This window comes from Harmonia axyridis, chromosome 1 (genome assembly GCF_914767665.1).
Source record: "Harmonia axyridis chromosome 1, icHarAxyr1.1, whole genome shotgun sequence".
NCBI classification, from domain to species: domain Eukaryota; kingdom Metazoa; phylum Arthropoda; class Insecta; order Coleoptera; family Coccinellidae; genus Harmonia; species Harmonia axyridis.
In genome coordinates this window covers 9,643,386-9,660,394 of record NC_059501.1, presented here as the reverse complement: position 1 = coordinate 9,660,394, position 17,009 = coordinate 9,643,386, and the positions used below count along the sequence as shown (strand labels likewise).

Genomic DNA, 17,009 nt, shown 5'->3' with positions numbered 1-17,009 from the left:
CCTACAATATTTTCAGCGGTTATTCTCGATCTAGGAAAAGTATCGCAATTGATTCTACCAAATTTTATGCAAAAAGCTCCTTGCTGAAAAAGCTCTGAAATACATACAGTTTTCATTCAATTTTTGAATTCTTAACATTAAAAAACATGAACTGTGAACATTTCCAGGTGGACCGAATTTTTTCCTGACCGACTCCAAAGGTTCATTATTGAAAATAATAAACCAAAATTCAGTTTCTCACGGGCCAATTTTTCTAGCAAACACAGTGATCAATTTCCGGACATTCCGATTGGTAGGTCAAATAGATAAATGAAGGAATCACTGAAAATAAAGAATAAAGTGTGTCATTGTTCTATTTGTTCATTATTCTTGTTTGATATTTATCTTGAGAATAATTCGATTCTATACGTACTTATCGAAATCCAGTGTATTAATTACGAATAAACAGATCATTTGATATAATAATTATCGATTCGAGAATATAGTTAAGCTAATAGGAAAAATATGAATAGTTAATCTTCATTCTGCAGACACATGCGACCTCAGCCACAAATATCAATATTTAAATAACAAAGAAAAATAATCTTGTCGAATCCATGGTATTTAAGTCTATAATGGAGGTGGTCACTTTGTCATTTGGTGTGGTTCTACATTAGGTGCAAGACGGTATTAGTTAGAGTGCTAGATACTTTTTACTGAAGTCAACAGTAAAATCAAGGAAAAGATGATTAATCTTCTGCTTATTGGTGCGTCTCTTTACTTGATCAATAGATTTCGAACATCAGCAATACCAGAAGGATTGAAGTTAGTGTTTCGTAATGGCACACATGAATCAAGGTAAATTATGATTTTTCATAAATATTTTTTTATCACATACTTTGTTCACAACCTCGGACAAGAATTTTGTAGCATTACCTGCATGTTTTCTACTTATTGAGCTTTCGAGACTTCTGTATACATCCAAAATCACTTTTTTACCAATTTTAATAAATTTTGGACAGATTGCTAATGCTTTCACCTTACATCTTTCATCATACTTATCCTGATATTGATTTACGAACAGGATTTAGTGAAGATGAAAGCATCAGCAACCTGTCAAAAAATAATCGAAATTGGTAAAAAAAAAACTTAAAACGTTGGATTTTTCTCGTTCAATTAGTTTTGGAGTCCAATAAAAGAGTTGGGCTGGAAAGTTTGTAAGCTTAGGTACATAGAAAAAAATGAGTCCAACACGTTCCTTTGATATTTTTAGAATCCAGCTTCACTATACGGTAATTCAAAATTATTTCGTTTTTCGTATTTTTTGATTTTTTCATCGGTAACATTCTCTTTGGGGAGTCCACCTCGGTGCTCATTTCGCCTCGTTTAAAGTTAGCTAAATACTTCTCAAGGGTTAATTTTCCTGATCTAAATAATGTTTATATGATTAAAAAGTGAAACACTTTATTTGCGCTTATATTCATTGATTTCACAACAAATTATATTTTTTCTTCTTCGGGTTATCATACTCCCCTAAAGAACTCAAAAAGTAATTTGACGAAACAATTTATTGTTGTGTGATCAATGAATATTATCTGAAATAAAGTGGTTTAGTTATTAATCTAATGAATCTAATAATAAATATAATATCGCGAACTGGTTATAATGTATAATATACCTCAGCGATATAATTAGTTTATTAGATAAAAAATGAACTTTTTTCTTTTCCTTCTTCTTTTCACTTATTTTTCATATTAAGATGAATTTGCGTCAAGTAGAGACCGAAATAATCAAGCAAAAATGTTTATCAAGCCAAACTTTGGTTTTTTCGCCTTAGAGAAAAGCTTTATTATACACAAAATGTAGTCCAACAGCTGTTAAATTTATACACGTATCTATTTAGAGTTAGGAATAACTAGAAATCGAACTTTTGAGCCCACCTTATATAGGAACGAGTAAAAAATTCGAATTCAGTTCAAAAAAATTTCTGGAATTTATATTTTTTCTAAATAACGTGATTAACTACGACCTGGAATGATTTGGGGTTTGTCGTGCACAAGTGTTATAACGATTTTTTTTCAGCAGCCAAGAAAATTGTGGAATTTGCCTAGATAAATTGAGTGGCCTAATAGTGATATTAGAATGTAGACATGAGTTCCATTTCAATTGTTCAACACATTGGCTAGCACAGAAAAGGACATGTCCCTACTGCAGAAGTCCCGTTCGCTTGTGTTGATTGTTTGAATATTGAATCTTAAGAAAAATAAACCTATATTTTGTGAATATAGTATCTCACATGCCTGCGTTTAAAATATTAAATAAATTGAAAAATTTTATAATTTTTCAGGTAGGTGAAATTGAAACGTCCTTCAGCTTGTTTTGTATATACGAGTATAAAAAATGATCTGTTATAAGATCCCTCCATTTATAATTTATTTGTATAATAATACATCTAGGATAATATTAAAAATCTCTTTCGGGCCTAAGGTTCCAAAAAAAATATTGTATTAAGTTAACTAGTGAAATGATATGAAATTATTTTTACACATAAAGGCCAGTTACAGGTAGCGAGTAATTAAATTTTATGGACAAAATTCTTGGGTTTGAGAAATTTTATTTAATTGATACCTCAATTTGTACCTTTAAAATTAATGTATAAGTTTCTCAAACTAAAATTATCAATATAATATGGTAGTCTATTCTGTCTCTCTTCCGATAATATAAATATTGAATATATCCACTAATATCGCTACAAGTAACTCACCTGTAAAATAATTTAGTATTACCAAAAAACTCATTGACCAGTAAATATTCATTGTTAATGTATAAAATAAAGAAATGAAATGAAAAATATCTCTGAAATAGTTCAAAATGAACTGATCAGCAAACAAATTACTAAAAAACTAAAACTATTTGAGTGTATACATTTAATGTTCTTTAGACTATTGGCATGAAATAATTTATATTATTTTGTTATATTTTCATCTGGTACAATATAAAGATTTAATTATTTACATTTTCTTGATGCAGGTAACTCACATAACAGAAATACTATTGACAAATAGAAATGGTTAAAATATATAATGGTTGTCAATATATAAAATGCGAAGAGATTTAAAAACTGCATCTCTGAAGATTTAATAATCATTAAAAAAACGCAACATGTATGATTTTAATCTTCCTCAAACCCTTGAAGACGTTGAACTTTGATGGAGGTAACATGACATGAAAATTCACCTATGAAAAGGCTTGAATGATAAATAAATTATATGAATGCGGTAAGTTTTTGAGAAATATTGAATTTCAAAGTTGATGGATTTTCATGTGGTGTAATTATCGGATATGGTCTCGTCATATTTCTCGTTCCCACAATTGTGGATTTAACCTGAACATTTTTTCGAATAGATATAATTAATAAAAAAAGCGCGAACGGTAATAAACTATTTTTAACCTGACACGAAATAGATCAGGAAATATATACGATTTTTAAGGTTACAGCCTTTAATAGATATGATGATTTTACCGCTTCTTTTTCACGTCACCAGCAATTAAGACATTTTTCGAAATATATTCAAAAAATTTCAGGTATGGTTAATTTTTTTCTTTTCGCAAACGATTCCAAATGTTTATTCATGAAAATAATGAACCAAATGCGTGCACTTACCTTTAACGCTTGAGCTGCTTCCTCGTGTGTGGCGACCTTAAGGTTGATCCCGTTCACGCTCAGGATCTGATCACCCCTTCTCAGCTCCCCGCAAAGATCGGCAGGTCCGCCGGCTAAGATGAAAGATATGAAGATGCCTTCGCCGTCTTCGCCACCGACGATATTAAAGCCAAGACCGGAACCCCCTTTGTGCAGCACAACGGTTCTTACGTCCCTGCAAAAAAAAAGGCGATCAGTGGTGGCTCACGTAGAAAAATATTGCTTGAGGACAAACGGTAGCGATGTTTCGGCCGATACGGATTTTTTTCAGGATGATGTTCATAAGCTTGAAGTTGAATTATTATTTTTAATAATATATAAAATAACAGAATGCCGTTGAAAAGTTTTTTAAATATTTTAACCATTGATTATTTTCAATAAATTGAAATATATCCTCATATTTAATCTGTTTATACCTAAAAAAAAATAGTTGAGTTTGCTTTATCATTAATAATCCGTTTAAGAAATAGAGAAAATGTTGACCACATAAACAAACCATTACTTCAATTCCATAAACTGAATAGTGTTAGGAAAAAAAATAAGAACCTGTCCAATTTTATAGTTCAATTAGAGTTTGAAAATATATTGAGGAAAAACCATCAACTTGAAATGAAGATCCTTCAATCAAAATAATACTTCAATATTACATCAATAAAGAGATTTTTAAATTATGTGAAAATTTTAAAACAAATATCAAGCTGTCAGATTGGACAGTTTGCAAACTTTATCTTTGGATTTGTCTATTCAACTGGCATATCGAAGTAAGTATGAGCCTTTCTATAAATCACAAAAAATTATTAAAACATGATAAATTTCCATAGCACAAGGCACACACCAAATCGAGAATAATATGTTTGTTTCAAAAGTTTTACTTTAACAATTTAAGCGATTTTTGGTTTATTTTCGCGACGAATTTTTTGTCCTGAGTTGAAGTTAGGTATAATTTGAATTATAAGTTTATATGCATGTCCTCTATTTACTTATAATGTCAAAATAATGCCAGGGAATTGATCAAGGTCGGATTCGGAAATGGTCAAAATTATTTTTGTCTCTAAGTTGACAGTTTAAACTTCAGTTAATTCAGTGGGTGTTCCGTACTCTCCATTTTATCAGTTCACTTTGAGTGAATTTTGTTAATTCCAAAAAATGCCATTGAAAATCTTACATGAGACCAAATTACTGAAAATAACCGAATACTAAAATAGATTCTTGAAGATGCAGTTCATGGTATAAGTTTATCATTACGGAAGATTCCTATTTTTTTTCTAAATTGTGACTAAAAATGCACTACATATTTTATATTTAATCGACCCGTTACCGATACTATTCCAACATATTAGCACTAAAGGTTAAAAAATAAAGAAATGCTAATTATTCAAATCAACTTCAGCATAAAGTAGTGAAATTAGAGCACTACAGTATAAAAAATCTAAACAAATACACGTTAATAATAGAAAGCGGAAAGAGAATGAAAAATAATTTACGGAAAATAAAGTGACATTAAGAAAAAATCAAATAGTAAAAGATAAGATTTTTACTAAAACCGATTTGTTTATTCACAAGTTTCAAATCAATATTTGCTTATTTTCAAGTGTCAAACTAATATTTGTATCGAGTACAGTCACTATACTCCAGCCAAGGGTTCTAGTACGCTTGTGCATGCCTTCAAAATGTGCTGAATTTATGCAAAATGTTCGGATGTTATTGTACAGGGTGGGCAAATTTCGATGTTTTAGCACTACAACTTTTGAACCAGAGGAGATAGACAAAATCTGATACCCACTTCTCGATCTCTTTTTCTGAGAAACTAACAAGGGTAGTATTCATTTTTGGCCACCTTCTTTTGTTTTCGAGTTACAAGCGAAAATTGGAGAAATGGCGATATCGAAAAACATTTATATCTCCGCTAATACTGATGATAGAGCTCTGAAATTAAAACATTCTACAGGCACTTTTTTACGTAGAATCCAGTGGCGTGCTCGTATTTCCAAAAGGGTTTTTAATTCCGAAGCTATGACCCAAAGTTATGTTTTTTCAAATGGGAACACTAGATTTTTGTGTCATTTTCTGAAAGCTTGATTTTTCCTGATTTCAAAAATATATAACATTGTATGATTCGGATCAATATAAATAATAGAAAATGGCCAAAAACCTCTTCTCACCTAAGAGTCTCAATATTTCTATGGTTTCAACTGTTGATGAATACAGAAAAATTGAGCTTTCTATAACAAGAGCAGTGTCCTTCCGTCAATCTGATTATTTCTATGCTTTTCACTTATTTCTACAAAATTCGAATCTAGATATGTTTTATAAATTTTTTATCTAAAAATTGATTTGGAAATAACGAAGAAACTACAAGATCGAATTTTTCAATCGAAAGAGTTGTATTGAGATGCATGTATCAGGAGATTATTTACATAGGTCTCCAGAATCAATACGCACAAGTACCAATCCATTTTAAACAGCATATGAAACGATGCATATATGATTGAACTCAACATTTTAAATACGAAGGGACAAACAAGAAATAATATTTAACCTAATAATGATAACAATTGCACAATGCATAGTCGACACCTCTTCTCGATATTTCAATAGATGAATATTTGAAACTGTGTTCAAGCTACCTAGGAAACTTTTTCCAAGTTCGTTTATCTTTTCGAAACTATTTGTATAAAATAAATATAGATTCGAATTTTGTAGAAATAAGTGAAAAGCATAGAAATAATTAGATTGACGGAAGGACACTGCTCTTGTTATAGAAAGGCTCATCAACAGTTGAAACCATAGAAATATTGAGACTTTTAAGTAAAAAAAGGTTTTTGACCATTTTCTGTTATTTATTTTGATACGAATCATACGATGTTATATATTTTTGAAATCAGGAAAAATCAAGCTTTCAGAAAATGGCACAAAAATCTAGTGTTCCCATTTGAAAAAACATAACTTTGGGTCATAGCTTCGTAATTAAAAACCCTTTCGAAAATACGAGCACGCCACTGGATTCTACGTAAAAAAGTGCCTGTATAATGTTTTAATTTCAGAGCTCTATCCTCAGTATTAGCGGAGATATAAATGTTTTTCGATATCGCCATTTTTCCAATTTTCGCTTATAACTCGAAAACAAAAGAAGGTGGCCAAAAATGAATACTACCCTTGTTAGTTTCTCAGAAAAAGAGATCGAGAAGTGGGTATCAGATTTTGTCTATTTCCTCTGGTTCAAAAGTTGTAGTGCTAAAACATCGAAATTTGCCCACCCTGTACAGAAGTGTATATTACTAAGTATTCAATAAAAATGAAAATTTCGAATAAGAGTATGAATTTAAGACAAAATTGAAAATCAGGCAACCAATTTCGACTAGCCAACGGCTAAGGCAAGTTCATTTAATCGGATAAAGATGATTCGTTGAGGTACAGAGAATATTATAAAATCTAACAAAAAAAGACATACACATCAAAAAGTCTATTATCAATTGTAATTTGAGCTTCAACACGATTAGTCAATGACGTGAAAACACCGGATCAATTTTCCAAACACATAATACCAAAACTAGATAAAAAAATTAAGAGAATTACTTCTTTATATAGTACGAGGTAATATCACTTCTTATTAACCTTGAAATCTCTCGTATCGGTATCATCATGATTGAGATATGTTCAAAAATAGTAACAAAATCAAAATAGAACTTTCTGAGCATAAATTAAGAGCGAAAGTCTCCATTTAGATAACGAATTTAAAATCAAGGTCATCAAGTGTTAATTCACCAAAAGATAATTGTGGAACAGATCGAATTTTATCTCTCGTAACGCGAGAATTTGGCGCAATAACAACCTGCTGAAAGAAACATCAAAAACCAGATAGGTATACCTTGAATTCATTCTCGGATCTCTCTAACTCTTGTTATTTCACAAAATAACTTTTTTCAACGGCAACGTCGACGAAGCGGTAAATTCGAACATAAAAAACTTCCAAAGTGTTTACTTATTTCACGGGAAAATTTCACAGTTTACCTTTTCGCCTTCTTCTTGAACCTTCTGCTCAGCCTGGCAAAAGTGGCCCTCAGAGGAAACGACCTGGGTGGTTTGTTCTTCGTCATGTTGTCGGCCTTTTTTTTCGCCTGATGCAAAACGGATTCGCACAAAACAACTAGACTCGATTTCAACGGTCACTTGATTGCAATATCGCGGATATGCATAGCCGATCCAGAAGGAGATATTCGGTTGATAACGAAGTGCTGAAAAAGAAAGGGTGGTGTCGACCAAAAAAAAAGTGATATCAGAGCCGGCTCGAGGTATTGATGATGGACGAGACATGTGATGTTGTTGAGGAGAACGATTCAGATAAGGTCGGCGTGTGGCAGTGGCGTAGCGAGAATTGAAGCAATCGGGAGCTGTATATTTACATGCTTATTTAGCTTCGAGAAAGTGCGCTTTTTCTCAAGCAACAGGGTTGATAAGGCTTGTTTTGTAATAATATTTAGATATTTAAATATGCTTCAACCAGATGAAGTATTATCACGTGACGACAAAAGTAAGTGCAATACTTCGCGCAAAAAAGCTTCAACTTCATGGAATAGATTTTCAATGTTGAAAAGTTGTCTGGTAGTGAAAGAAAATGAAAATATTAATAATTCACTAAAAAAAACTGGATTTCTCGATCGAGGAAGTGTTGGGTACACACCAGACCAGAAGTGGTTTTTAAGTAATAGTTTATTTCCTACAACTGCTATGAAAAGTAGTGTATTCTTCATAGCTTACTCAATTTCAAAACTATGTATTGCTCACATTGTGGAAAATATTATTTCTCACGGCACTTTGCCCACACCTCGCTTGATAGACCAATGAAATTGGACTTTTGAGTCGTTTCTATGGAAACGCAATAAATTAGCACATACTGTCAACGAAGGCCATTTCAATTTGAATCAAGTCCAATTATTGAAATTTGTGCAGTTGTAGAAGTATAGTGTGCAATATATGGAGAAAGTCCTTTACTTGCTCGTGTGTTTGCGGCACTCGCCTTTCAGGCTCGTAACCAACTTCCACACTCGCGAGAAAAGTTGTACTTTCTCCACTTGTTGCACAATATACTATTCTTTCTAAAACAAGTTGCAGAATGGGCTTTTATTCCAACACGAATGCGACATTCGCTCGTTTTCGAACGCATGAATGTTGGAATTGCCTTCTGCAACGAGTATTAGACAATATTTTCTCCATTTTAGTCAAGTTTTGTGAAATGTTTTTGAAATTCGATGAAAAATTCAGATTATACATCCTAGTTACTTTTGTATTGTATTTTGGTAGTTTCAAATTTTGAAATAATTTATTATTACGCATTAAATTTGTGAATTAAATCTGACAAAATCGATTTAACACCACCAGAATTAAGAGAAATTGCGAATAATGTTGTAAATCATTACACTATATCCAAATTATATCATACTGACAATTAACGAGTATTGAAATTTGATAGAATCGGAAGTCAATATAGACAACCACAAAACGAAAAATATAACTGAAAACAATGCTGTAATGAGTTCATTACATCACTGTTTTTACTGAAATAGGGAAAGTAATTTCAATAATTGGCATATTCGTTGTCTGCCGAAAAGAGGACTCGTCTTATTTTGGAAGACGCAGAAGATTATGACCGGTTTTTGGTAGTATTCCTTCGAGATAGCAAAAATCAAAAATTAATAATTCGAGCACAATATAAAAAATGAGAAAGCATATAAATATATATAAATAAGGAGCTATTCAGTCGAGAGTCAGTCAAGAGTCAATTGCGCCTTTGGAGACTATATAGCTGTATACAGTTATGCAGGATCCAAGGGTACAATTAGCACATAAATTAACGAGTTCTCAAAGGGTCAAGAGGTCCGTCATTTCAATAATCCGAGATAATTCACTAGGAAATAATAAACCATTACTTACGTAAAATTGAAATAGAATTTCTTGAGTAAAAAGGAGGGAAACTTGACACAAATCCCTTTCTGCCTATTACGGGTATGGGGTAAATCAATCTTTCCCACCAAGTCTGTAGGTGGGTAGCGTAAAGAAGACGGAGATTTGACAGATGACGTCCGACTCAATTTACCGATTGAAACGAATCGCAGTAGACGCTGAATGGATGCTGACAGGACCTGAACATAACCAAATTTGGTATGAATCGCTCTCGACGTCCAAGAGCATTAGCGTGCCAGTTTAGATTCTAACCTGCTTGAATTTATGACGACGTCTACAATTAACCTGTTAAATTAATGTCATAATTAAATGAGTCATTTGTAATTGTCTAGCCCGGTGAGTTACCGGCAGAGCCAAAGGTGCACTTTCTCTGTGTGAAAATAATAGATACGAGGTCAATTAGTGGTAGAATTACGAGAGTTGGCGGTCTCGTGGAGGTTGGCGTTTTTTTTTTGGATGTTACCTCCTACTCGTTATGTATATGCATAGAATTGAATGGTTAAATGGTTAGAGACAAGAAAGTCTGGATAGCAAACATTGAATATTGATAGGATTGTTTTGATCTAAATGTCTAACTGAAGCTTTTAAGAATTCCTCTGGAAAAAAAAAACTTTTGACGATTATGTTCATTCGAAGAAAATTCCTAATAATAATAATTGCCAGAAATATCTGTTATTTTCGCGAGACTGTTCAAGTGGAGAGCGGGATATTATTTTGCTTAAACGGTTGAGTTTGACTCGCTAATGAAAACTTTGAGGTCAACATCAATAATGTTCCATAACTTCCCAAGGGAATGTGGCAAAGACTTGAAATTTTCAGAGTAGGTTCAGGGCTCAAATATGTGGCCTTACTTCGTTAATGGGCACAATCCCTTTGATAATCTCGAAGTAATTGCAATATCGAATTGCGTTTCCTGAGTTTCCTCATTAATTAAAAGAATACCCATTCGATCCAAAGTTGCTCATACAAAATTTTTGGATTTAATAATTTAAAAAATTATTTAAAAATTTGTTTGTCGGAAACCTCGGAATCTATTAGTTAAAAATCAATGAAATTGTGTGTCCCATTTTAAGTTCATCAATAAAATGAGTTATTAAAAAAAATCAGTTATATAGCTTTTACTCGAAAAAATTACCAGGTGGGACTCGAAAAATATGAACACTACTTCAGATTAAGGGTAGATCGATCAAGACTACTCTAATCATTAACAAGGAGAACCTTAAAAGAAGGTCGGACACAAATTCTAGTGCAATGCACTATGCTTGAAGGGAGATTCGATATGAGTGACAAAACCAGACAGTTAAACTTTGACCTCATAAAGACAAATTGGGCGAATTGGTCCAATATGAATTGTTTCACATGAAAACAAATTTAATTTTATTATCATTATTTGTTCGTCAAACTTGATCGATTGTTAACTTAAGGTGGATATTGGACTTTGAATTCGAAGGAATTCTCTGTATACTTAAAAAATATTTAGTATATGATTGGTGGATCTCAGCCAACAAAACATTATGAGTTCCGAAAAAGGGTAAAATTTCTTTGATAGCTTTGCTTGAATCCATTGTCATTAGCCTCAGTCAGCACGAACCATAGAAACACTTATGAATTAATGGAAAGTTCTATTTTATTATTAATATTTACAAAAGGTTAGTTTGGGGTTTTCACCCATAAACTAAAAATTACAAAAATAAAATGGAATTCATAAACTACTAAAATACTAAAGAAACCTGCACATACACATATTTCACCTGGATAATCTTATATCTATCGTAAGAATAATCTTGAAAAAATTCGTTGAACTTATCTGGTATATTTTTCAACACTCTCTCCATTTACCGGATATTCCTATAATTAATTACCCATCTGTCTTTTGACAAACTTTGAGTTTATTTTATAGCAACAATTCTTATTAAAATCTTATTTAACGTTTCTTTCAATATAATGAATAATAATGTGATATTTCTTCCAATCTAACATATAATATTCCAAATTAATCGAAACACTGCAAGTTTACACAATGATTTATAATTTTCTCTGCACCAATATGAAAAAAAAATCATCAAATTAATATAAATAAAATTATTATGGATCTGAAACGCGTGTTTTAAGATGGAGTGCGCATTCACTATTCAAAATTCATATTACGATATACAAACTAATTTTTTTAAAATCATTTCTGGATTAACTTTCATACTTTCAAAGTCATTATGGCGAACAATCTTTTATTTATTATATACATTATAAAATGTGACATTTCGAGGACGGTTGAAATTATTCTTCATAAAAAAAATGATTTCCACAAATTATTCGTTGTATTTGAATTATAAATTGAATTTGACCACGAATTCTAATCGTTTTCGGCTAATTCTTTTAATTCAAATAAAATTGGAGACAATGAGCGATGGAATGAACGCGTGGAAACGTTCGCGCGATCTTTATATACCTAATTTCTATCCCATAATTTCGAGAACGTCCCCGAAATTGCCACATTTTTCACCGCGCATTAAAATAGCCGTATGCATTCAGGGCGTTCAGGAAATACGTCACAGAGAGATTCCCTTAATCATGATACAAAGGGTTATAACGTTCATTAGTCGACCTGCTGGATGCGTTTCAGAATCAGAATGGTAATTTGAACGAATTAATTGAGTTTTTTTGTCGCTCGGGTATAAACGGCGCGGAAGTCTCCCCTCTGATATATTATGTGCAAAGCTACACGACGCGAATACGCTAACGCGATAAAAAAAAATTGTTAATTGGTTGCCGCCGCGGCCGAAGGGTTATTCGATGGGAGGGGGGCAGATCTCCAATGAGAGAACCTGCGCTGCATTGCCTACGTGGTGGAATTAATATTCCACCACGTAGCCAATGCAGCTCAGCTTCTCTTGCATTTTTTGAAGCAAATACAAAAAAAAATCTTTATTAATATAACATTTTTTTTGCTTCAAAAAATGGTAACGAAGTACCTACAATAAGCCATCTTCAGACTTCAAACCTTGTTTTCTCGAAGGAGAATTGAAGTAAATCCTGGGAAGAGCGAATAGCCAAAAAAGAAAGATCCCCAAAGAAACGTCGTAAAGCTCGGTAGAAGGATCGAATGGAGAAACGAGAACAAGTATCTGGGAGTGATACTTGACAAGAAGCTTACTTGGAAACAACACGTTACATCAGCTGTGACGAAGGGAAAGACAGCAGCTGCAGCGTTGCAACCGCTACTTTGCAGAAGCAGTAAAATGTCTCCTTTCAATAAGCTTCTTCTGAGTCCACCATTCGGCCGGTCATGACTTATGCATGTCTGGCTAGGGGATACGCCACAAAGATCCATCTGCAGATACTTCAAGTCGTGCAAAATACGAACTTCAGACGAGCCGTAATTGCACTATGGTTTGTCAGCAGCGTACGGATACACGAAGACCTGCATCTAGACGGCCATCTAAAAGACCTGAGAGTGAAGACTTTCAGTAAAATGAAAAATCACACAATCCCTTATTATAAGGAAGGCTTGCAAATATAATGAAAAAGCCCCTAGAAAGCATAAAAGACCGAAGATGGCACTTCCCTAGGAAGTGTGTGTTGAAGCGACTGGCACAGAGATTGTGTAATGATTACACAAGGGTGGCATAGTGCCACCTGCTAGAGCAGATCAAAATATGAATTATATTGAGATTCAGCAGTAAAAGGCTCATAGCCTGACTGCAAAAGAGAAAGAATTTCCAAGTTAGCGCCTTCATATTGTCCTATTTGTGAAAAACATATAGGGGTTTTTTTAGAACTATAGAACTTTAAATTACCATAAAACAACGACGAATTATTTGATTGACATGAATTTTATTTATCCGCAAGATAATCTTGTGGCATTACATTTTAAATATGATTTCTGGCATATGACAGCCACGGCTGGCTCGGATGTAGTCCAATCTGGACGTCCAATTTTCGATGACTTTTTCCAACATTTGTGGCCGTATATTGGCGATAACACGGCGAATGTTGTTTTCCAAATGGTCAAGGGTTTGTGGCTTATCCGCATAGACCAATGACTTTACATAGCCCCACAGAAAGTAGTCTAGCGGTGTTAAATCACAAGATCTTGGAGGACAATTCACAGGTCCAAAACGTGAAATTAGGCGGTCACCAAACGTGTCTTTTAATAAATCGATTGTGGCACGAGCTGTGTGACATGTTGCGCCGTCTTGTTGGAACCACAGCTCCTGGACATCATGGTTGTTCAATTCAGGAATGAAAAAGTTAGTAATCATGGCTCTATACCGATCACCATTGACTGTAACGTTCTGGCCATCATCGTTTTTTAAGAAGTACGGACCAATGATTCCACCAGCCCATAAAGCGCACCAAACAATCAGTTTTTCTGGATGTAACGGTGTTTCGACATAAACTTGAGGATTAGCTGCAGAACGATTCTGCACAGTAATATGAATGCGAAAATTTTGAGGTTTTTATACTCTTAAATCTGAAGCACAACCTAGAAACCACCGCAAACTCGAATACCCGTTATTCAGGATCCCCAAAAAGATTTAAAATGATTCCCTGCTCTTGAGCAATTTTAAGGGGCTAGACACCTTTTAACAACTAACTTTTCTGGGCTATAATGCCTCCAAAAAAAAATTCCTCTTCACTTGAATAATTCTGAATTCGTAATGAATGTGCAACTTCAAAGTTTTTTTTGCTGATTATGGTTATCAATTCCCTATAATCCGCTAATACAATTGAAATTTGTTTGACGGAGACTTCATCAGTGTTCAATGAGATGATATCATTCTGGTTAAATGTCTGTAATTCACGAATGATATCCTTCCAAAAGGAAAGACTTGAATACTGGAAATCACCAGCTAAGTTTCAAGAGTAAATGGACACACAAAAACGACTGTAAAAACTTCCAACTTCACCGCCAATTCTCTTCTCGAGGTTTTTTCTCCGAGTAAATACTCATCTCATCAGCTTAATTGGATTTTACAGCTGGTTGATACTCAATTTCATGGAAGAATTGCTGTTTGTTGCGATTAGGCGATGCTACCGAGTCGGGAGCAGGAAGTATCGTAATGAAATGTCACCAAGCCCATCTAATTAAGCGATGTAATCTCTGATTGACGATGATAGCAGGATGTGAAGGATTATCACGTAACCAATGTTTACGGTTTAATTTCATCGCGATTAAATGAAGTCAATATGTATGTTAGGTCTAATTTCGTGTGATTGATGATAATGGCACTCATTCTTTTGACCGTTGCAAGGTTCCGTCTCTCGTACCTGTCGATTTGAAACTTGTCGATTTGGCCAGATGATGAAAATCTTAATTGACTTGAACATGATTAATTATAATTAAATATAATAATTGAAATCAAAGAGCGCATGCGGCAATAATACAATTATTCTACTTTTCCATATGAATTTATCTTTATTCTTTTTTCATTTTTAGAATTTGTAGTTTTTTAATTCATTTTTTAATTCTTACTTTTCAATTGTTCAATTATTTATATGTTTTATTGCTGTAGTCAATTTCTTCAATTACCCATAACTTTCGAACCACCCTATACATTTTGATGATTTTTGGTAGGTACGTTTATTCTCTGCAACAAATACTCCATACAGACATAGCACCCTGTATATCAAAATTTCTTGAATCTGGTAGGATATTCAAATAAAAGAGAGAAAACTTGAGAGAGCAAGATATTTCTCGAACTCCCGCATGCGATTTCAATATGTACTCAACAAATCTAGTCAAACCTGAATATTCAGACAAAACATTAACTAAAATGTAAAAAAAAAAAAATTTCATTCGATATTGATTACTTTTACCAATTTTATTGAATGTTTTGGGTCAAAAATTGAACACAGTGAAATGAAGAGGTCTTTGTATGAAGAAATCTTCAATTTCAATAAGTGATATCACCAATGAAAACGATAACATCGAGAATCAAATTTATTTATCGAATATCTAAATTGAAAATGAACAATAAAATGATTTCTGAAAAACATAACACCTTAATGAAACACCTTAATGCTATAAAAAGCCTTTGAAACAGAAAAAAATTCACAAAAATAAAATGGCTTCCATTCTGCTCAATGCATTTCTGTGCTCATTTAATTAGACAAGTCATTGATTTTCTTATCATTAATTGATTTTTTTCAGTTTGTTTCAAGCGCCCTCGATTCTCTGAAGAAGTTGCATTTTATCGTTTATTCGCGTCCAGTAAACTTCTGATTTTAAGTAACCCCAAACAAAAAAATTGATAGGAATCGAGTCGGAGCACCTTGCAGGCCAGTTATGAAGTTCACCCCTACCTATCCAACAATTCGGATAATTTTCGTTCAAGAAATTGGTCATAATGGCCTTGAAATGAAGTGCAGCCCCATCGTGCTTCCGACATGAACAGCTGCATCAAGCAAAACAGGTAAAATATTTTGAAGAAAATCAAAATAAATTTCGCTCATTGAATAAAAAATAAAATTTGTATAAATTTCTTCAATTCCGCAATATCCACCTAAAAACTTGTCAGGGTGTTTTTTTAATTCAATTTGAATTTTATTTATCCATTTTTCCTAAACCGAACCTGAAAAAGAAATTCAGTCGCTATGTCTGTATGAAGTAGTTGTTACAGATAGTAAACGTACCAAATATCAAATATATAGGGTGGCTCGAAAGTTATGGGTATTTGAAGAAATTGACAAAATCAATCAAACACTCTGTATCTTAATTATGAAGAGAGATAGGCCCCTTCAAATGGAGGTTATTCTGACTCGCCTCAGAGTCCTCTATCTACTCTTAGCTTCCTCCCATTAACCAATGAATCACCCCGATAAGGTGCGCAACTAAGTATTTTTGTTAAAAATGCAACTATTAGCAGTGCGGTTCATCATAAATAGAATATTTGACTTGAGTTGAAACAATCTTTTCTCTATTTCAGTATCGTAATGAGTTCATTACAGTTCTAAAAACAGTGTTGTAATGAACTCATTACAGCATCGTTTTCAGTTATATATTTCGTTTTGTGGTTGTCTATATTGACTTCCGATTCTATCAAATTTCAATACACGTTAATTGTCAATATAATATAATTTGGATATGGTGTAATGATTTGCAACATTATTCGCAATTTCTCTTAATTCTGGTGGTGTTAAATTGATTTCGTCAGACATAATACACGAATTTAATGCGTAATTGTAAATTATTTCAAAATTCGAAACGTACGATTCATATTCAAATTCCGTAATCTGTCAACTTTCGCAACAGTCATACCAACCGCCAAGATACAACACAAAAGTCACTAAGATATATATCTAATCTGAATTTTTTTGACTGAAAAAGAGAAAATATCGTCTAATACTCGTTTCAGAAGGCAATTCC

At 33.1% G+C, this 17,009-nt stretch overlaps 1 protein-coding gene across 12 annotated transcripts in view; it reads right to left on the bottom strand.

The window, feature by feature from the left end:
* The window catches only part of LOC123688953 (disks large 1 tumor suppressor protein), a 742,726-nt gene that overhangs the window by 38,195 nt on the left and 687,522 nt on the right, over window positions 1-17,009 (bottom strand). For all 12 annotated transcript variants that reach the window (XM_045627719.1, XM_045627722.1, XM_045627715.1 and 9 more), the window contains one exon: window positions 3,644-3,857. In XM_045627719.1, the coding sequence (XP_045483675.1) occupies window positions 3,644-3,857 (214 nt within the window). The remainder of the gene's footprint in view (window positions 1-3,643; window positions 3,858-17,009) is intronic.